The 22,017-nt window shown below is 33.7% G+C and overlaps 3 protein-coding genes across 3 annotated transcripts; 2 read left to right on the top strand and 1 right to left on the bottom strand.

Annotated features, from left to right (window-relative positions):
• The first annotated feature begins 844 nt into the window (after nt 1-844).
• LOC146163207 (chloride channel protein C-like) lies at nt 845-14,262 on the top strand. The gene is made up of 19 exons (XM_083382988.1): nt 845-1,001; nt 1,713-1,794; nt 2,537-2,608; nt 2,979-3,108; nt 3,476-3,553; nt 3,916-4,091; nt 4,416-4,508; nt 5,119-5,362; nt 5,914-6,108; nt 6,378-6,472; nt 6,698-6,837; nt 7,738-7,909; nt 8,576-8,756; nt 10,098-10,267; nt 11,517-11,690; nt 12,025-12,124; nt 12,662-12,757; nt 13,521-13,660; nt 14,199-14,262. The coding sequence occupies exons 1-19, from the start codon at nt 845-847 to the stop codon at nt 14,260-14,262; spliced, it is 2,559 nt and encodes an 852-aa protein (XP_083239114.1).
• A 761-nt stretch (nt 14,263-15,023) lies between these two features.
• LOC146163206 (uncharacterized) lies at nt 15,024-17,241 on the top strand. The gene is made up of 3 exons (XM_083382779.1): nt 15,024-15,248; nt 16,144-16,280; nt 16,917-17,241. The coding sequence occupies exons 1-3, from the start codon at nt 15,164-15,166 to the stop codon at nt 17,043-17,045; spliced, it is 351 nt and encodes a 116-aa protein (XP_083238905.1). The 5' UTR covers nt 15,024-15,163; the 3' UTR covers nt 17,046-17,241.
• Nucleotides 17,242-17,488: 247 nt separating this feature from the next.
• LOC146163205 (clarin-3-like) lies at nt 17,489-20,965 on the bottom strand. The gene is made up of 5 exons (XM_083382987.1): nt 20,856-20,965; nt 20,334-20,434; nt 19,842-20,021; nt 19,037-19,116; nt 17,489-18,476 (listed from the first exon to the last, which is right to left on the bottom strand). The coding sequence occupies exons 1-5, from the start codon at nt 20,963-20,965 to the stop codon at nt 18,279-18,281; spliced, it is 669 nt and encodes a 222-aa protein (XP_083239113.1). The 3' UTR covers nt 17,489-18,278.
• Nucleotides 20,966-22,017: the final 1,052 nt, after the last annotated feature.

The raw sequence follows: 22,017 nt of genomic DNA, 5'->3' as shown, positions 1-22,017 counted from the left end.
GAGTCCCGCCTGATTCACAGTTGTTCTAACATGAAAATAACATAATTCTTAGTTATCATTCTGTGAGGCCCGCAGAGGTCTTTCTGAGTTTGGTTTTGGCCCGCGACTAGAAAAAGGTTGCTGATCCCTGGTTTACAGGGTGTGTTTAAATGTGTTAAACTTTTGATGCAGGGTATCGTTGTGTACTGGTAACAGTAGTTCATAAGTTTACTGTAATATAGCAATCGTCCTAAATGGAAAGCGTCTTTAACTCGTTTTCTAACATAAACTTATATTATATAGTTTAAACTCTTGTGATTACGAATTTAACTAATTTCCCCATGGATTTCACCCCCTGTCTATTACCCATACAAATCAACTTAGAAAAAAACAATTATGGAATTGAAATACGAACTGTTGAAACTTTTTGCAATATAAACGATGGAGTCTAATATTACAATTCGGGAGCACGGCCTTTCCAATGTTTATTTATCATTGTTTTCCTTCTTGTGGAGAGAATTTTTTTCCGATTTTTGTTTATACTACGATTCGACGAATAGGTTAACATAAGGCTGATCCACATAGTTTCAATTTGAAATTGCGGGCCAAATAAATCATAGACTCAGTGCGTAAACTACGTGTTGCCTTTTGCTACAATCCGGTAAATATTAACAAATACCAGTAAGTACTTGCGCATTGGGGCGGCGATGTTTGCTCAATAACAATGGGCTTTAAACGTCGGTCTCAGTTTGTTAGTCGCATCAGTACAACACCCTTTCTAAGCAATTAGATACCGCAGCCAATGGTATTGCGGGCTGAGACTTAAACTGCAAGGCAATTTAATTTCGTTAAGATACTGATTCAAATGGAAACCGAACAAACTGAGGTTATTGAGTTGGAATCAAATGGGAAAGAAAAGATTTCGGAAACATCGGCTATTTCAACCAATCGGAAACTTGCGTTTGACTATGGCGACTATGACGTAACAGACGATTCGCACCTTGCAGAGCATGATAACACAGGTTTGTAAATTCAACTAATATTTCTGTTTCAACTTTCTTGATAAAGCTATTGGCATATCTAAATTTCGGCATTGTTAACATGTGAATATAGAGGGGTACCTGACCTTATCTGATCTCAATAGTTACTAATGTTATATGTCGCAAAGTTATTCCAAAGGCGCCTAATTCATGGTTGCCATATACGCACTGATCGTTCGGTAAAAGTCAGGATTTGACGTTAAATCATTGTAATGTTTAGCACATCTTGTTTAAGTTTGTAAGCGTTTGTGATCAGAATATATATTTTTTACGGGCTAGGCATAACAGACTACGAACTTATTTTTCTTAATATAATAAATTTGACTTTCTAAGATTTATTATTATAACTGAGTTTCATTGCAAGAAACGTTTGAACGGTACGTGAAAAGAAAAATTAAAAATTTTTTTTTTGAGCATCACTCTAATAAACAATGTTCCGCGGGCCACAAATGGGATGGCCACATGCGACCCACGGGCCTGGGTTTGGACCACCCTGTTCTATAGTAATGTAAAATGCTGCTGTCGAAAAATACGGCGTCACAAATTTATAAAGAATTAATTTCGAGAATTTTTAAATCTGTTTTCCTAGTACTATGATCTGTGTTTCGTGTGATTGTGTTTTATTTTTTTACTAAGAAAACCCTATCTTACTCAGAAACAGACTCTTGTTTACGATTTAATTGTGTGGTGCAGGATTCTTTACACGCGGGAGAGAATACGAGAGCGTTTACGTCAATCACAAATACAACCAAAAAGAGCGCGAAGAACTTGTCAAGTGAGTGAACTTCGATTTAGTCGTCATAATGTTCATTTGTTCGTTAAAGAACGAAACCGACTTACCGACTACTTAAGTTGCAGAGCCATTCAAATTGGTCGCATTAAAACACATAAACACGCGAACGTTGGTTCTTACTTTTACAATAAACGTAAACTATGGAATAGGCCTTCGCCCTTCGTACATCAAATAGGCCAGTAGTGCCCAAAGGTGGGCGTAACTCAATCTTAGAGCCTTTCCAGAATGCATTGTTGGAAGCACTTCTTTCGGCTGAATTGTTTCGTAACTCGCGTTTTCAGTCACTTAGTTCTACCGGTTATTATAATATACTTATTACTCAAGAAAATTTAAGCCTACAACAACTGTTGAATTGATTCGTGCTTCATAAAAAAATGTAATTTTGTTTACCCAACCACATAATCACCAAACTACAAATTTTGCTTTGATACCCAAATATATAATTTATGTAAAGTTATCAAAAACACCGTCTCCCAAGTTATGAATTGTTACCAGGGGTAAACAGCAATTAGTAAAACATTTATTCACAAATCTATTTTGGATTGCCCATACAAAGAGTGAATTTAAATTGAACAAAACACACGAATGTTACCAGATTGTTTGGGTATTTATTTATCTGTAAATGAAGTCACATGTCCAAATTTCTCAAAGAGTCATATCATAAATTTTACATTATCACCATACCTAATTACTGTTTAAGCCTATTTGTTGTGTATTTTTTAAGATACGATAGTTTGGATTACCTTCCACCTTGGAGTGATTCCTACCAAGCATGGATTCGAAAACAACCTCGCAGGTAATCTTGTTTATCTTTATTTCGTTTAAAAAATAGAACAATGTATATTGCATAACCTCAACCCTATTGTGTTTCATTGTGGCGCTTTTTAAGTATGGTGCTTCTTATTTTTAACTTGTCCTGCATCAACAAGGATTCATGGATAGTTAGAGCTTGAAAAAAAATTGTTAGATTAATGCATTATTTGAAATGTGTTACCAAAATATGTATTGTATATCTAATGTTTAAATAACTAGGCTAATAAATGATTTATCTGTATTTGAAAATATTTCCTTACTCTAGTTTTTGATAATATTGACCTGAATAAGTAAATGGCTATTCATATTTATTTTTAAACTGTACAATCATATAAATACTTTTTATTTTACAGGTTAGATTGGGACAGATGGGTCATGATGGGAATGATTGGATTTGTTGTTGGAATAATCGGATTTCTTCTTCACCAGTGTATTGATCTCATCTCAAACACAAAGTGGGAATATACTGCAAAGTATTTAGAGGTGAAAAAATGTACTAGGAATAATAGTTGGATCAATTACATTAAATTAGTGCAATTACAATTACTCCCTTAAATGTTTCAATTACATAACGATTCCAATTACATAAAAAACTGTAATTAATTGCACCAATTACAATTTTCTCCTTTGAAATTACAATTTTTCTCCTTTTGAATTTTCTCAATATCAATGCATTGAGCCAAAATTTTAGCAAATTACAACTAGAATTAAAAATGCCTCAATTGCATTACAATTACATTAAAACCTGTAATTAGTTACATCAAAAACAATTACAAATTACAATTGATCCAACTCTTCTGTGAGTAGTTGTTTCAAATTTTTGTTAATATTTTTACTTGTGTCTTTATAGGATAGCTTGGCTTTAGCCTGGATATTTGCGGTCGGCTACAGTCTTATCTTTCTTATCCCTGGAGCAGCTTTTGTTGTGGTGAGAATTTTACAACAGATTTCAATTAATTTAAACTTTAAAGACACAACTTTGATTTGCGCTGAACACTCCTTTATAGGAAAAAGTATTTTGATTGAATTTAATATTGTGCGCTTCATATCTAATTAAATTTTATTTGAAAATTGTACAATTACCGGTATACTCTGTATGGTAGAATTTTTAATTAAAATTAAAATTGTGAATCAGCTTATTAGAACTTATTTTTCATGTTTTTAGTTAGTATACAAATTTGCAAGTTCAATTGTTACTGAAGTACGAGTACCAGTTTCTACACAATATATAGTGTTTTTTCATGGTAGACCCCTGTATGAACCACATTAAAAAAAGTTATTTTATTGCAGTGGTATCGTCCATCAGCAGGTGGCTCTGGGATTCCAGAGTTAATAGGTTTCCTTAACGGAACAATTATCCGGCACATATTTAACATCCGCACCATGGTTGTGAAGTTTGTGTCTTGTGTTTTTGCTGTTGGTGCAGGGATGCCTGTCGGACCAGAGGGACCAATGATTCATCTTGGGTTAGTCCGTTGTTTCACTAGTACCTACTTAAAGCAAGCTCGCAATACAATTTATTTAACAAATTTGTGGCTTTCAACTGTTGAATATCTCCAATAAACTTAAATTTACATGCTTTCTAGCATTTCTACACACATTATTTTTAATATATATTTGTATGTTGTGTAAATTATGCAAATATGTCTTAAAAAGGAGGGGTCTACATCTCTAATGCCTAAATCCTTGTTACCAATTACATATTTAGAAATAAAATTTAATTGACTATCTTGTTATTTTATAAAATGTACCAGTTTGATTTATTTACTGATATTTATTTGGATTTACAGGGGCCTAATTGGGGCAGGTTTGAGCCAGTTTAAGTCAAACTCGCTTGGAATTCATCCAAACTATTTCCAACGGTTCAGAAACTCTGAAGACAGGTTTGTGTGCATTACATGGGTAAAAATGTGAAACAACAGGTTTCCTAATATTTATTAGAATTTATTAAGCAAAAACATATATTTCAAACAAAGATGTTAGTTCCTCCTTCTTCAGGTATTTGTTTTTTTCATCAAAATTTATAAGGATTTCTGCCAAAATTAGCATTGATCTTTTGTAGCAAAAGTTTATATCAATTTTTATTTTGCATCATAAGTTCATGAACCTGTTAAGATTTGCTCTTTAAAATTTATTAAATTTGCTTAATTTTTTTTATTCGCATTTACATGTTTTTTAAAAGTAAAACAAACAGTTTAAAAATATTAACTGGGTTTTATTGAGCGAAACGATATTTCTTTTTCAAGTTTTTTTAAATCTAATTGTTATTTCTTGTTTATTTGTGTGTTTCTTTTTCGTTTAAAAAATTTATAAGGATTTCTTCCAAAATTGACATTGATCTTTTCAGCTAAATTTCATACTGATTTTTATTTAGCATCATAAGGTCATGTAACTGTTAAGATTTATTCTTAAAAATTAATTAAATCTGCTTACAAAAAAGTTTTAGTTTAGAAGCTTTTCTAAGCAAACAATGTGTATTCTTTGTTTATACAGGAGGAACTTTATTTCTGCTGGAGTTGCTGCCGGGGTTGCTTCGGCGTTCGGGGCTCCGGTGGGTGGACTTCTCTTCTCCATGGAAGAAGTGTCTTCTTTCTGGAACATGAAGCTCTCATGGCAGACCTTCTTCTGTTGTATGGTCTCAACTTTCACAACAGACCTATTCAACTCGGCCTTCTCCGGTTTCCAATACCAGGGAGATTTCGGGTTGTTTAAAACAGAGGCCAACATCATGTTTGAGGTGAAGTTTACACGAGCGTTTGTAGTTGTTATTATTTTCCGCCTAAAAAGTTTTTTTTTTTGCTTTACTTTTGTCGCTTTTTTGCAAGAATTGGTTTAATTTATTTTTTCTTTACTTTAGATAGAATTAAATGGAATTTAATTTTTTTCTTTGTCCCAGATAGAGCTTATTGATTGAACAGTAAGCAGTTTTTTTTTTGAATTTTTTTTATGTAAAATCTGGTTTGTTTATATGTTCTTGTACCAACATTAACATGACACACCATAAATTTTATTTTAAAGCTTAAAAAACAGCATTATGAATTAGCTTACGAAAGATGTTTAATGTTGAGAATAACTAAATGACAAGAATGAATTAAACGGCTGGTTATTTCCTTAATTAAAATACATAATCTGGCCTTTGCAAATAATTGACTACAATGATCTGAGTCTAGACTTTTTTGAGACAAATAACAATCAAAGACAGTTTTTTTTAAGAGAGATATACTTATCATTAGAAAATATGTCTCTCTTGTGGAAACATCTGTCTCCTAACTTAGAAAATATTTTCAGGTCAAGAATGATTTTGAAAGCAACATCCTTGCTTTTATTCCGAGTGTGATCCTTGGGGTCTTTGGAGGACTTTTAGGTGCATTGTTCGTCTTCATCAATGTTAAGATTGCTCGCAACCGAAGAAAACTCCTCAGCAAATTCACCTCCGATCGAAAGAAGAACATCATCAGGTTTTTGGAACCCTGTCTTATTATGGTGAGTGTACAAACAAAATGTAGATAATGTGATTCGTATAGCAGGTATTTCAAATGTAACGAATATTAGTAGTAATGTTCAAGTAAAAAAGAGTATATTTTTTGTCTATATTTGCAATTGAAAATAAATGGAACATTTATTTTTATGAAAATATTATGTTTGTTTAACTGGTTTGTATTAAAAGCCTTAACAGTGTCTTTTAAAAAATGTATCTTAATTATCGAAACTTAGCACAACTATTGTTAAAAATAGTGTTCCACTACTTTTAGTTTATCACGGCAACAATAACAGTTCTTCTGCCTGCCGCTTTTTCCTGTACTCGCTATGAATGCAATATTCTGGACGGAATCACAGCAGATAAAAAGTAGGTTTACTTTTGTACAGTGGTTTTCAAACTTTTTTTCTTGCGATGCCTCTTCCTTATTTAGCAGATGTCACTCCTAGGTTTATCACGTTTTCTTGAGGCCAATGACACTTTTAATGATGTGTTTTTGTAGTATTTTTCATTAAATAGTAGAGTTATAGTTAATACGTTGATTGTTGCATTTATATTACATATTTTACTAATTTAATTTTTGCTTATATTTAGTCCACAATGTACGTGGTTGTCAAAGCAAGAGAACCTGCCTCCACAAACCGAAGACACTGTGAAGACATACACATGCCCTGTTGGTCAGGATTGGAACGTTGATGGGGACTTGGTCGTCAACAATAAAACATACAACGAAGGTAAAATCTAAAAATACAAAATAGCTGGCTTAAAAGAAATCAAACCCGAAGTTAATCACGTGTCACTAAAAGTTGGAAAAACAATTACCTTTTACAGTAATTAAACGCCGTAATTTTAAAAAGGCTCAAAATGTACAAGTTTGAATCTAAGTTTCATTAGTTACTTAGTTTGATGTTCCTGGTCAGGAATGTTTTAAGCAATTTAGTTGTTAGAGATTACAAAGCACTTGTGTTTATAATCGGAGTCGTTCGTTCACAAATGATACATACAGATTCTAATCCGGGTTACTTTTTACTAATTGTTTATCTTTTTATACACAAAAACCTATGTTTACACATCTTGAATTGGTAAACATACCTTCCCTAATCCTTTACCAAGACATCAGACACCATGAAGGTATGGATATGCACAACACAGCACGGTGGTTCTGAAACTCTAGGTCGCGAGGCCCTATTTATTTCAATTTGCAACGGCGTCGCAAAGATTTCGTTTCGTAGCTAAATTGAATTCCAGAAAAGAAGTGCTTAAAAACTGCATATGATATCTTCCCTTACATGTGTTTTAGAACTTATTTATAGAACTGCAGCAATTGGCTTTATTTTTACGACAAAAACGATTTTAAAATTAGTAATTATTCGATCGCTGGGTGCACAAGACCAAAAAAACTGTTGAAAGGCGTCGCAAGGAAATAATTTTGAGAACCAGTGCGTTACCAACTTACCAGATATTTTGGACAAATATTACGTCGTTGGATCCGATGCCAAATGACGTCACCTATAAATATAATTCTTAAGAAAATTTGAAAACTAGAGATTTGCCAGTATCACTTTTTCGGAGGATAAGAGATATGGGCGGTTTACCTGTATATGGAAACCAAGTTTAAATGTTGTCCTTTACAGCCGCCACGTTGTTATTTGTTACTGGGGAGCAAGCGATTAAGCATCTCTTCTCAAACGGAACTCACAACCAGTTCGGCATCGACGTGCTTATAACCGTCCTCGTCATTTACTACCTGCTGGCTTGCTGGGCTGCCGGGACCTCTATATCAAGCGGACTCGTGGTCCCTATGCTGTGAGTCCTTTACTGGTCGTAGCTGCAGTTTAATATAAATGTGTGATTGGGAATTATTTGTGTGACTACTTTGTATAAGTGGTTGGGAAGAGGCTATTTTACTCAATCGGCCGAATAACGATTATCGCGTTACTTATTGAGTACTTAAAGTGTGGCCTTTGTCAACTTACACTTTACGTTTGATAACTTTTTAAATTGTAGAGTGACTCAAGATGTAAAATCAATCATGATTTAATAGAGTGACTTAAGATAAACAACATGATTTAATTTGAGAAAGCAGCTAAACAATGCCTCTGTCGCAAAATTAAACTCTTTTTTTGGGGGGACACTTGACTTTCGACATAATTATTTAGTTTTGCAAGCGCTTTTAATTTTTATATTTAACAAACCATCGGAAAATACCCCAATATTTTCCGATATTGAACTAAATATAGATACATTTAAAATCAGGTAAATCATTCTTTCGTTTCCCGTCTGTAGTTGCATTTTTTTTTTTGAAATGACAAAACCACCCGGTCTAGTAGCGTTCTTACTTTTGCATGTCAAAACAAACGGCCAACATCCCAAATTCCAAAATGCTTGCAAATTGGTTAGTAGCTATACAAAACCTTTTCTGATTTCCTCAAACAAACAATTTACTTCGTTTAACATTGCTACGTGTCACAGCTTGATTGGTGGATTATACGGACGCATCATTGGTCAAGCTATGGTCACGTGGTTCGGCTTCCACTCACCTGATGGTGACCCCTACTGGGCGTGGATTGACCCCGGAACGATGGCTCTGATTGGTGCAGCCTCATTCTTTGGGGGTGTGTCCCGTCTTACGATGTCACTGACCGTAATAATGGTAAGTAAAGGTCGATTTGTTTCCTTCTTTTTGTTAGTCGATTGGCTTACAAGCAAAAAAAAAGTGTGTTAGTAGTTCATATGTTATGGTTTGTTGAGATTGGCACAGCGAAAAAATTTCTGAACTTTAACAAAAATTAAAAAATAAGTATTAAAAAAACAATTCGAGACTTATTTTGAGAACAATACAGAGACCAGGCTAGCATTAAACAAATTTGAACAAATTCTACATTAGTAAAATGCTTTCCATACTTTGCACTTTTAAAAAGATCCAAAAAAGTCTGAAGCATGTTGAGCACTACCAAGGTCTTTCAGTTGTTCGGGCGATATAATCGAAGTGAAAGTTATGAAAGTATATTGTTTACTTGTCAACACAACGTGAATATACACGACCGCTTGAATGAAAATCGACATAGTTGTCGGGAAACATACTCAGGGCTGATATTACGAATGCAGGGTATCTTTGTTTGCTTGAAATGCCTGGTGGTTTAAAATTGCCATTTTTAATCACTGACCTCGCGTTATCGGGGATAAACTAGCTTGATTTTGCCATCGGAACGTTGTTATTTTTAGCATAAAATATTGTGAATTGGCATTTGTATGAATCAAATGTATAAATACCACATTTCCAGCTTAGTTTACTACGCTTGTTGTGACCTTAACGTGTTTATATTTCCGCTGCGTTGTCATTTCAGTAATATCGTTCTAGCGCTGAAAAACGGACCGCATAGCTGAATACTTTGTTTAGGCCAGTAGTGTTGAAAAAACATTTTTCATGGATTCGCGGTCCCTTGCAATAAACTCAACTTACACAAAGACCGATGTGAAATGAAAAAAAACTAAAAAAAATAGTAAACTAATATATACAGCCAAGTATATTGAGATGGTTTCACTTGCTTAGCATTATTCCATTGATGTTTTTGGAATTAATTTTAAACTGACAACCTTTCATTGGGGCACTCCCGAAAACAGTTTTGGAAAGCACTGGTTTAGTCCATGGCAATAAGTTTACCTCAAGGCCAAACTATCTTACTTATGTGCGTTTGTGGCCACTTTTTCTCTTGGTACAAAGTTGGGAATGAATTGCAATGTATTACTTAATTAAAGTTTGATTTGCAATGCAACACACATTTTCTCCGCAAAGCCGACAAACAATTTTACTTTTTTAGACAGGTTAACAATATCAAATTTATCTAAAAGAAAAAAAGAAAAGAAAAATAATATCAAATTCATCACAAATACGACACCAAACTTCCAAATGAAATATTTTTTTTAAATATCCAACAATTCAGGTGCATCTACTTGTCGGTCAACGCTGTAAATCGCTTGATTTTATTTCCAGGTTGAAATCACCAACGACATCAGATTTTTGCTGCCCATCATGTCGGCCATTATGACGTCAAAATGGGTTGGCGATTACTTCACTCACCCGATCTATCATTCGATCCTGGAGTTGAAGTGCATTCCGTTTCTAGACGCAGAACCAGTGGTGTACAAGGATGGGCAAAAACTGTGAGAATAAACAATAAGCTTTGAAGAAGTAGAATCTTATAGTTGTAGGCAGAGATGGCCGATACGTCACATCTTGTTCCGATACCCGACAAGTATCGCGATCCGATACCAAATGACGTCATTACTGTACTCAAACAAGCAATTATATACAGATGAAATTGAACCGTTTTAACATTTCTTCCAGGTTAATAGACTAAAATTTGCTGTAGCGTAAACTTAGAAATCCCAAGTTAGAATAAGGGAAATTGAACCCCCATTGATGTTGTCAACCTCGTGGGTTTGTGAATATGAGGTCTTTGTTTACCTTCTATTTTTGAAAAAAATTGTATTTACGTTTTTAGGGTATAAATCACTGCTTTAGATCGAAAGCTTTGGGCTTTTTAATAAACGTATTTCAATTTTCTTTTCAAATTTTAAATATTTTGTAGTTTATTATACAATAATACTCTACGTTAAACATTGCACGTACAGCAAGTGTAGTAACTGAGTGCGTCGCCATTAATCGCACCTGGCGTCGTTTTACAAAAGCAAACAAAAATGTCGAGTTGCGTTTGGCTCACTAAAACTCGGAATAGTGTACCTATCTTAATTTTGACGATTTATTACTATTATGGGCATGTAATTCGCTAAAACGTCTGTCATGTTAATATATGTTGGAGAACTTTACTTCTAAGAAAACATTCATTCTTTCTGTGGTTGAACAAAACGTGTTTTCGCTCATATGTATGTCAAAGCCAAAAATACTTTTAGTTGTACAAAAAAAATATATACAAAATAAATTTGTTAATGGTAGGTTCACCGGTAAGTAGAACCGACTTTTTGAAAAGACAACATTCCTTGAGCAACAGCGTGGTTTTCATTTAAGTTTTAGTCTCTGTGAACGTAGGTAAATTATAAACTAATCTCAAACAAGTATGTCCAAGTTGCTTTTCCTGTTTGTACACTTTTGTCGTGATTACATTTTGGCTTGGGTTTTTGAAGGTCCACCGGTCCGCAACCTAAAAAGGTTGACAACAACTGATCTAAGGTTCATTGGTCACATTTTAAATATTATTGATTTATTTGTTACAAATATAAATATAATTTCGAAATGTTCTGTTCAACGGCTGTGACTTTGAGTCACGATAAGCAATAGATCGACAACTTTTCTTTATCCCTTGTATACACAGGTTGCTAGCCCACTCCACCCCACTATAGTTGATTTCCAGAATGTATAGTTAATTGACCAAAAACACCTGTTTTCGCTCAGCCTCAATTTGGAACTCTACCGTGTCAGTGACGTCATGAGCAAGCACGTGGACTGCCTGAACCCGTGTGACAATATCGCCACCATCGCCAAATTGCTTCTCACTTCCACGCACGGGGGATTCCCCATCGTAGTGAGCTCAGATCAGGGAAATGTCTTCGGAGGGATAATTAACAGGTCATAATAGCCTTTGTGACGTCGTTTAAGTATAACTATTTAAGCATATTTTTAGTTTTATCTTGAATGTACGTATTTGTTTTGATTCATTCTGCAGTACAACATTATTTTTGAATCCGAACTAGAGTAAGGCGAATTTCGCGCATCATATTTTACTACTGGTATTGTTTGTATGATAAATTAAATCCTGAAGTCTGTACATAAAAAGTTTTTTTTTCACATGTTATTTTAAAGTACTGTTTTATAATGCTTGAAACGGTATTGAAATTGGATGTTTAAAATGTTTCAACTTATAATATACATTTCAAGCATGGACAATTTCGTTTATTTCCAGACTTGAGCTTTGTATGCTTCTGCAACACGAAACGTGCTTTCTTGATGAACCAAGTGGATCTTGTGACAAAACCTGCGATTCACACATCGAATATCAGAAGGTGAAGACTCCAGTGTAACCATATTTTAATTGTTTTTTGACCAATTTTATGAATCGACTGTATACCAGGGGTTCTTAAACTTTTTTTACCGCGGACCCCTTAAATTTTCTTCCATCTCGCGTGGACCACTGTAGAAAAAAATTACGTCATAAATTTACGTTACAGTGCAAAAAGACTTCATAAATTTGCTTATTTTGGTTCAAAAATGTGAAAGTGAAATGGAATCTAAATACATTCAGTGCAAAACCATTTTATTTTTAATTAAATTGTTTTATTTAAAAAATTGATTACTTCTTAAATACACTAATATTTCAATTAGACCTTTATGGACCCCAGTTTAAGAACCCCTGGTCTGTACATTAAGTTATTTTTTTAATGTTATAATTGCTCTTACGGTATTGTGCAAAAAAGGTAAATTGATGGTTCGTTTTTAACGCCGTTGTTTAGGTACACCACATAAAAATCGGCAATCACCTGTTTTTTCAACTGTACACATGACGAGCATTTTGCGACGTTTTTATGTTGTTATATTCATAGATTCACGTGGATCGCTTGATTGACAGTCGAAGCACCTACGAGAAGATTAGAAAGCTTCTAAACGACCCAGAACTGTCGAAAAAGTACATCGACATTGTAAGTTTTTTTGTAACCCTTCACCAAAATAATTAAAACCAAGTAGTAATTAATTAATTAGTGAATCTATTTGACGCTTCCCCAGATAAATTATGCTGTAATGGAGGAATACTTAAGGAATATTTTATGTGGTTATGTAAAAGTGTACGTCGTCGTCACTTATGACTTGTGTACATTGTTCTTTGTTTAGTTCAAAGCAATATTTACAGTTTGTTTAAATTGTAAACCAAGACATGTTTAGAAACTTTTCATTACTTACACTTTATTGAGGTCTGTGGCCAAACTTACAAAATACTTACATACACTTTTTGATTAAATTTTTTCAAAGTTTAAAATATTATTTATGGGTTTGTTTAAATTTGAAACCTTGACATGTTAAGGACCTTTTCATTACTTACCGGTACACTTTTAGATGATTGTTTAATGGCTTTGGGGTTGTCGCAAAATCTTGAAAATACTTTTATATTAAGTAGCCTATACCATCGGTTCCCCAACGATTGGCTGACAGCAGGTAGTACAATATAATATATGCTTTAATAATGATGACAGATAATGTTTAAAAACATTCGCCAAAGCTTGATGTTGAAAAGCTTAAAAACGAATTCTCCTTGCGGACCCTCTGAAACTGCTGTACTGACCCCACTTTGGGAACCGCTGTTCTACACTATTCAAACCTAAATCTTTCATTTATCCCAAGTACCAAAACTCAAGTCAGTGATAAACTCTTGAACAAGTTTTGTAAACCTCGGTGCTTTTGTTTCAGATGCCCTACGCGAACCGCTCATGCGTGACGCTTCCCGCCACTTTCTCCTTACACAGGGCCTACATTATTTTCCGCACACTCGGACTGCGCCACCTACCGGTCGTGGATCAGCACAATGGAGTTGTCGGAATCATCACTAGGTGGGGCGCTAACGTTCACTGGCAGTGACCGTTAAAATTGTTTTTCTATTTCAAGGGCAAAGTACGCTCTTTTGTTCAAAGGAAAGTAAGGTTGAATATAGGTTAAAATTTGCCACTTTTCACCAATATTAAAACAACCATACTGTGGTAGAATATATTTTTGACAGAGGTAACAAACAAAGGATGTCTTCAGTTAACGCGTTTGATTCAAAATACATAAAAAACGGTTTTTGACCTTTTTTAGTCTCATCCGACATTAAAAGGATGTTTTTGAAATGTATCATTTTCAATCTGTAACTGGAGTGTCAAAATAATGGGAAAAAAGTCAAAATAATGGAAAAGCATTTTTTTCTATTGCTATGGAGATTCAAAATAAATCGATTGAGTATTCTACTGTTTCAAAATACTTTGTTTGCTTGATATTCCCCGCAAACTTACTTTAAAAGGAAATCTTGCTCTTGGTTTACAATTTTATCAACAAGTCTCTCGACTTTATTAGGCCAGTAATTTATCTTAAGCCATACATTTTTCGTTTTAGGAAAGACTTGATGGGATATCGTTTGGAGGAAAAGCTTCACGAAATGCATAAAGACGACGTTTAAAGCACTTGTTTGATTTTCTTATTGTGCGTTGTGTATAAAATTTAACGTCCTATTAGAAATTTCACAATAATAAACGCCACTGTAGTATGCTTTTGTGCTAAAAATGAAATGACTAAAATCCAAGTCATAAAAATGAAACGTTAAACTTAATTGCTTAACTGCCTGGGTCCGATTATGAGCAATAGCTCAACTAAAAAATACCAAAATCACAACATATAACAAGCCAATTGTTTCATGTGCAAAACATTAAAATAAATTACCGAATTATATATAAAAACTGCTCATTATGAACTCTTAACCAAAGTTATTTGTATAAAAGACCTGAGTCAAGTCAATTGAAAGCAGTGACTTAAGTCAAGTGTCTCGAAATGTTTATCAAACTCCGAGCTTTGGAGCGACTTTGCAATTATCTTTACACAGGAGGTTGTTTAAATGGTTAATGCAAATTGGGCCCAAAACTGTGTTTTTATCGAAGGTCAGAAAGGTATAATATGCAAGGCATATTAAGGTGTGTGGTCTTCTAAACCTACCTTAAAGGACCGATATAAATTCATGCCTAAAACATTTGGTAGTTTCCCTGTATTGCTACTAATCTTTACTGGCAATTAAGACTGGAACACAGGGTGGATATTCAAAGCTAGCATTGGGAATCTTAAATTATAGCTTTAGCAATGATACAATTATGGGTTTGTATGTGTTCCAAAAAATTATCTCAGATTAAGAGATAATACAAGAAATACCGGAGAAAAATCAACTTGTTTTATTTATTAACTCCTTGTCGTTCTTTGGTAACATTTCCTAATCGACAGTAGTAATTTGTCAAAGTTCATAGATATCTTTAGGGATTTGTTAAATAGTTACCGAATTTACAAAACGTTAAAAAAGTTTTCTGAATGTATCAATGAGTTTTCTTGTAGCTAGATCATTGCTGATAACAGCAAATCTTCGGGGCATCGCGACAACATGTGTTTTATCAAGAGGAAAAGGTAATTTTTTGGCTGACAATAAATACAATCTTGCAAATTTAGAGAATATCCGTTTTGCAAGTCGTTTAGTAATTTTATGGAATTTTTTGCGGAGATCTTACATATCAGCGCCTAATTTTTAGTTGTGCAGACAAGGTTTGTAGGCATTCCTTATATTAGTAGTGAATATAGCATTAATCAGGCTTTATTGATTGCGTTATTTTAAACCTCCAAAGCATCTGCAATGTATACATTTCTAGCTTTCTGTGATCCACTTTGGAAAGCATAGCAATTTCAGCGTGATTATTGTCACGCCACTTTTAAGAAACAGACAAAGAACATTCTTTTAGTTTTGTGGCCCTATTTGGGAACACACAATAAGACCTAAAAAGCAACAATACCTTAAGCAGAAAAATCGATAAAACCACAGTATTAAGACGGTGGCATTATAAAGCCAAATATACAGTAATATGCACTATGCAGTACAGAATAAAATGGAAATCGTCTGAATAGGACCTAAAACTACATGAATATATCCTAAATTCATCTAAATAAGGCCTGGAACTGTAGGTAGAGGGTATAGGATGATTAGGGCCTTGCACCATTTTGGTGTCAGACACATGGGTGCCCTATTTTGACCAGCGCCGTTGTTTTAGCACTGGATTTTGGTCTTGTTTTGGGGTTATTGGTGGGTAATGGGCGGGGTTTGTGTTAAAATTATTAGGGGAGTTAGTAAGTGGCGTACTTAGAGGTGGGTTTGGGATTAGTTAAAGTGTTGTATAGGCCTGATTCTGGCCATTTATTTCTTGTTTATCATACTATCATTAGGTATTAGTCCTATTTTGGTCTTGCTGTTCAATGTTGTTCTTGTTTTGGTCTATGTTTTTCCTTATACCCATATTGTGTATTAATGCAGAAAAAACTATGCAGTTTCGAGGAAAAACCCATGACCAACAGTTGGAGATGAAGGCTGTGCAGATTGGAAGATGGTTGCACAAAGATATTCCTGTAAATGTAAAGTGCCATAAGAATCGTACAGATTTGGCGCAAGCGGTAATTATATTCTTGAATTTTTTTACAAACTTGAGTTTTTTACATTTGAATTATGAGGCAATCCTTATCTTAATAGAGTTAGTGTTGACACATTAAAAATTTCAATTTTTATTATTGAAATGCAATTACCTACATTTCAACATTGTATAATAATACTGTACGTCAGTGGTTCTTAAACTCTTTAAATCTGACAGATAAGTTTTACTTTTTTGTAACAATGGAGACCTCTATTTATATTCCAAACAAAGAGTGTTAAAAACCCTGTTCGATAGAGAAAAACTCTTGTTAACTACTAGACATTCAAATCAGTATTTATTTAAATTGCATATTGCAAACAAGCTACACACTACTACACATGATGCCTTCGATAAGGCTCATCAAAATCATTCCTGATCAGGATATTAGTGCAAGCAAGGCCTAGCTAGAAAAACAACTAGCCTGCAGTGAGGTTCGACCTTATGACCTCAACCATACCAGACTGTTGCTCTACCAACTGAGCTACACAGGCTCAGAGGGGAGTAGACAACCATAGCACATCACCTGCTCCATTCTGTTGTCTTGAGTTCCAAATGTCAGATTATGAACCGTTGCTCAAACTACGAAATCTACTTTAATAGCTTCAGTCTCAATTTTTAGACACAACTTCTGGAAAAAATGATCGAACTTGTCAAAGAGCAAACACCCGAGATTGACGTAAAAACGAACCCAAATTTCCAAGCCTATGAAGTTCGGTTTTCCACAAAAAAAGGAGATGAAACTCCGTGAAACTGAAGTTTCAACTTTTGCTGCTGCTATGTTTTGTAAGGACAATATCAGAGACAACGAAGTGGCCAAGTGATTCACACATCTCAGCAAACTACGAAAATTATTTATTGTTCAGCAATGTAAAACACAATTAGGCACACAGTAACGTTTTGATAACAGGGGACAAAATAAAAATTGATTTGTACAGCTAAAGCATTTGCATCGGTCTGTAAACAACCACATTTATAAGCAGGTGTTGGGCAGACTGAATAATCTACTGATTTGATCATGTTAATCATTAAATAAATAAATGAAATACATGCTTGTTTTACCTAAATATCCTAATGAGGCGAGTGCATTTCATTCAAATAACCTATATAAGTAGTTGAAATTGGTTAATTTGACATCATACAAGTCTAGCAAAGGATTCTATCCGCAAGTATTTGTAAAAGTTTTTTAAATGTTGGGACAAAAATACAATGTTTCAACCAGTGGTTTAAAACCCAAAACACCTATATGATTACATTTGTTTTTGCACAATAAAGCCTGCAGATGTTAAGTAAAAGCACAATCAAAGCATCAACTTCAAACAAATATATTGCAAAGCACCAACCTAGTTTATACATAAGACATGCAACGTATTCCGATTTCATACAGAAGGGTTTCTTTAAAGTTCAAAGGACAGTTTTTAAATTGATTTAGAGCTCAGGACCACCGGTTAAAACCAAAGCAGCAGCTTTATACAAATATATTGCAAAGCACCAACCTAATTTGCTACGACTATTGCCTTGAGGTTACAAAAAAGAACACTATGAAAAATGCTTTATATGAAATTATCACAATGAATTACTAATAAACAGCACAGTTTGATCAATATAGTACAGTGATTCGAACGAGTAAAATCAGGGCAGAATTGAAGAAAATAACGAGGACATGTCAGTGGAAAAAGTAGCGCTTGCCGTGTATAAAATAAAATTATAAATTAAATACAAACACAGGGTTTTGAACTAGCAACACAAAATGCAGTACCTTGAAATAAACACGGTTTTAGGTAAACATAGTTCTTCATATTTGTTCAACAAATATACTAGATTTTGTAACTTTGTTCACCAATTGAGTAAATTCAATGTTGAAATTTTTATATGAAAAGTAAATTTTATTTAAACCAACATATATACAATGTAAATAAAATGTTAAAAACCTAATGGTGGCACTTGATTTTCCAAACTTACTCAGCCTAATGTTTGTATGTTTCTAAAACATGAAAATTTCATCTTTTCCCCCAGTTTGCTTTTCCTCTCTCTTTGATCCTGGACAAAACTTCTCTTTCACTGTTTTCTTAACATCCTTTCCCGACAGAAAAACAAGAACAATCGCAAGGACAATTGGTGCGATTGAAGCAAGAAATATATAAAAGGAATACCCAAAATCAGAATCAGTAGCATAGTATTTCTGAAAAAATAATTTGGTTCATTGCAATATATTTTAAAAAGAGAGCATTGAAAATTAATTTGGGTTTCGAAAATTAGGCTCTTTAACACCTTGTTTACAAAAATATAGTCGTAAATATTTTAAACTGATACATCAAAAGATTATGAACCCCTATTTTATTAGGTTTAAATATGTGTGTTTAGTGTTTACTGAATGAGAATGCTAAATAGCATATATACACACTCATTTTCCATATTCCTATTGTGAATGGCCCTGGAAGCCCTTTGGTAATTGCTGTATGCCTGAAGTATTGTCACTGATATTTAGTTAAAAAAACTAATTTTGTTCGGTATGATAAAATATTTAATATCTGAGGGGGCTCAAGGCACACAACAATTACCAAAGGGCTTGCTAAAAAAGTCAGGAACCACTGAATTGTACATTAACATTAAATAACTAGCCACTGTTATTAGAAGAGTTATGTGGAATATTTTTTAGTTGACAGAATTTTTCTAAAAAAATAAATATAGACACTACTATTTTTCAACTACATATGTAACAAGAATAACTTATTAACCTACCCCACGTAAAACGGGAACTAACTCATCTGTGTCGAATCCAAAAACAATGTAAAGAATCATGGTTAGTAACATGAACACGCCTGAAAATGTAAAGCAAACAACATGTCAATTGAAAAAACACCCAATTACAAACCACTTACGCAAACAGACCGGAGCCTTCCAACACAGGCCTGCAAATTGCTTAACTAGATGGTTAAATATTAACTATGAAAGTGGCTTCATACAGCAACTTACATATATTATTTCAAAATGAGAAAAATATTATCCAATCTCATCGTCATGCCTAATGGAATTTCTTATGATGTACGACTTATATAAAGTTATAATAAACCATTGAATTTAATATAGGGTGTATTACTGTGATGGCATAATTGTGATTGTAATGTTTGGAAAAGTGACTGGTCAAAAAATTGCGACAAACAGAAAACTTTTAGTTTTGTCTACCTGACAATTTTAACACACTCTTTAGCTAATCTTAACTGTTTTCCAAGAAAATGCCAGGAACAATGGAATATATTTTAAAACAACTCATTTGGTTATGGTTTCCTAGTGTTTACGCGATTTGTCAATATTTATTCCCACACTTTTATGAACGGCCTATTCTTTAATAGCACATGAAAAAATAAGCATGAAGAATAAGTTTTACGGTGCTTTATAAAAACAAAACACTGTGTCGACGGTTTTAATTTGTTCGGTCTTGTTAAGTTAAAATAGGCGATCCACCTGTAAGCAGTGTTGTAATGAAGTAAAAAGCAAAACGATCAAATGTATTACAAGCTTTATGGGTTTAAAAAGCTTTACTTACCTCCAGCAGAAAAGTAAAAAATGATGCCAACTGGTCCTGCATAAGTTTCATAGGGTCTTGTGCAAAGATTGTAGGAACAAACAAAACATGCCAACAACAGCCAAGCCATTGACACAGAACCAAATGCAATCACACAATACAAAAGTGCTTGTTCCACATCAATATGCGTGTCCCCTAATACTAAAGTAAAAGTTTACATTAATAAGTACAACTACAACAAACTTTAAATTACTTTTCACATCAAATGTTAGTTGGCCTACAATATTTGGTTTGTTAAGTTAAATTACAACTGACCATTTTGTTAGGATAGCTAACTGCATTTGTCTTATAAAGGGCTCTCAATACAAAGAAGTATTATCATTAAAATTCTCCTCAAAATCCTACAGTGTTTACGTGTAATTTACGCTTATTTTTACGTCCTGCCAGAAATACCGTAAAAAAAACTGAAAGAAAAGTCTTTTTTTTAAATATGAACTTAGTTAAAATGCTTACAAGAATGTGTGTCTGATCTGTCATCAAAACAAACTTCAACATATATATCTTGACAATTAAAAAGCCCAAGAGTTCTTGTTCCAGTGCAATTTGTCGAGTTTCTGTATAGCAATTTATATTGTTAAAGAAACAAAAAAGAGTCAATCCAGTGCAACACATAATTTGCCATAGCAAGTCAATTTTAAGTTAAAATATATATAATGGCACCATGTTAAACCATTAAAAACAGTAAAATCATTCCAAGCAATATTTCACGCTTAAAACACCAATACAAAACAAAAAGCTAATTTTTTGAAGTCACTATTTGCCTGGTTTACTGTTTTACTCCTGCTTCCATCTGCAATTATGCAGTGATTTGGGTTATGGTGGACTGGTGGTGGTAGAAGTAAATTCAATTTCCTAAATTTTACATATTTTCTATGATTTATGTGTCGACCCAAACTCTTTTTTGGTTAATGGTCAAATTTTATTTACATCAAGTATATGTAAGTAGTCCATTTTTAAACTCTATTTTTAACTTACTGTTGGTAAAAGCTGTTAACAAGCCATGTTTCTGTTCCGAAAGAAGCAGAAATCAGACAAATGGCAACTAATCCAGATAAACATGCACAGAGTGCATAGGAGCGCTCCATTGCAATTCTTGGGTGATTATACTTGTCCCTGGTATCGAAACCACTTTTTTTAAATAACGAAACAAGTTGTCAAAATAAAAACTGCAAGGAAAAATAAACAAGGTAGATTAATCTAGGAAGTGGCTAGTTGACTGCATCATTTTTTTACGCCCATTCGTGATTATTCATTAATTTTGGTTAGTTAGGGTGGGGGTCTCGTAGTGATAGTATTAGATTTAATTTTCCTAGTTTTGGATAATTTAAATGTTTGTTTTTTTCGAAATTGATTTAAACTACTTTGTTAGCCCAGTAAATGACCTGAGAAGGCTATTTTACAGAATCACTCTTTTACTCTGGCATCGGTTATGTCCATTTGAACTATTTGGTATCTGGGTAAATAGCCTCTTCCTTAAATATAATAATAATACTCAACCCACTAACCCAAATATTGTGCATTAAACAATTAGTTGTGTGGTAGGATTCTACACCAACGCCTTCAGTGACATACAAGCTTTATCTATTGGTAATTTGCAGCTTTATTAAAGTATTTAACACAAGTTAATAAAATATGTAGTGCATAACTGGCAAATTCACAATAAATAAAGTTTGTGGCACTGGTCTAGGATAATACCACATTGTTTTAGCACTAAAAAACTTTTAAAAATTGCAAAGAAGGCATAACCATGTAGGAATAAATATAATAATAATACTTGACCCACCCAAATCCAGGTTAGCAATATAAGCCCCCGGCGAAAATGGGGTAGGATTCTAGATTAGCGCCAAGCTCGTATATAGTTGTACACAATAATTAAGCTGAACGAGTTTATTAAAAAAAAAACAGTAAGATCTTAGACCAGCGCCAAAACTTTTTCTATTGCCAGTTAATTAATTAAAAATCATAATCTTTAATAAATATATGCAGGCCATTAACAACATATTACATTGCTTCAAATTTTCCTGGTACGTTTTTCACACCCACTTTAAATTATAATAATAAAAAGTAACTTAAGTTTTTTACTTTCTGAACGACGTGCAAGCAAATTGCTCCACCCCAAAAAGTAAATAAAGTCCGC

Source organism: Ascidiella aspersa, chromosome 2, assembly GCF_963924565.1.
Source record: "Ascidiella aspersa chromosome 2, kaAscAspe10.2, whole genome shotgun sequence".
NCBI classification, from domain to species: domain Eukaryota; kingdom Metazoa; phylum Chordata; class Ascidiacea; order Phlebobranchia; family Ascidiidae; genus Ascidiella; species Ascidiella aspersa.
This window is presented reverse-complemented; position numbering and strand designations above follow the sequence as displayed.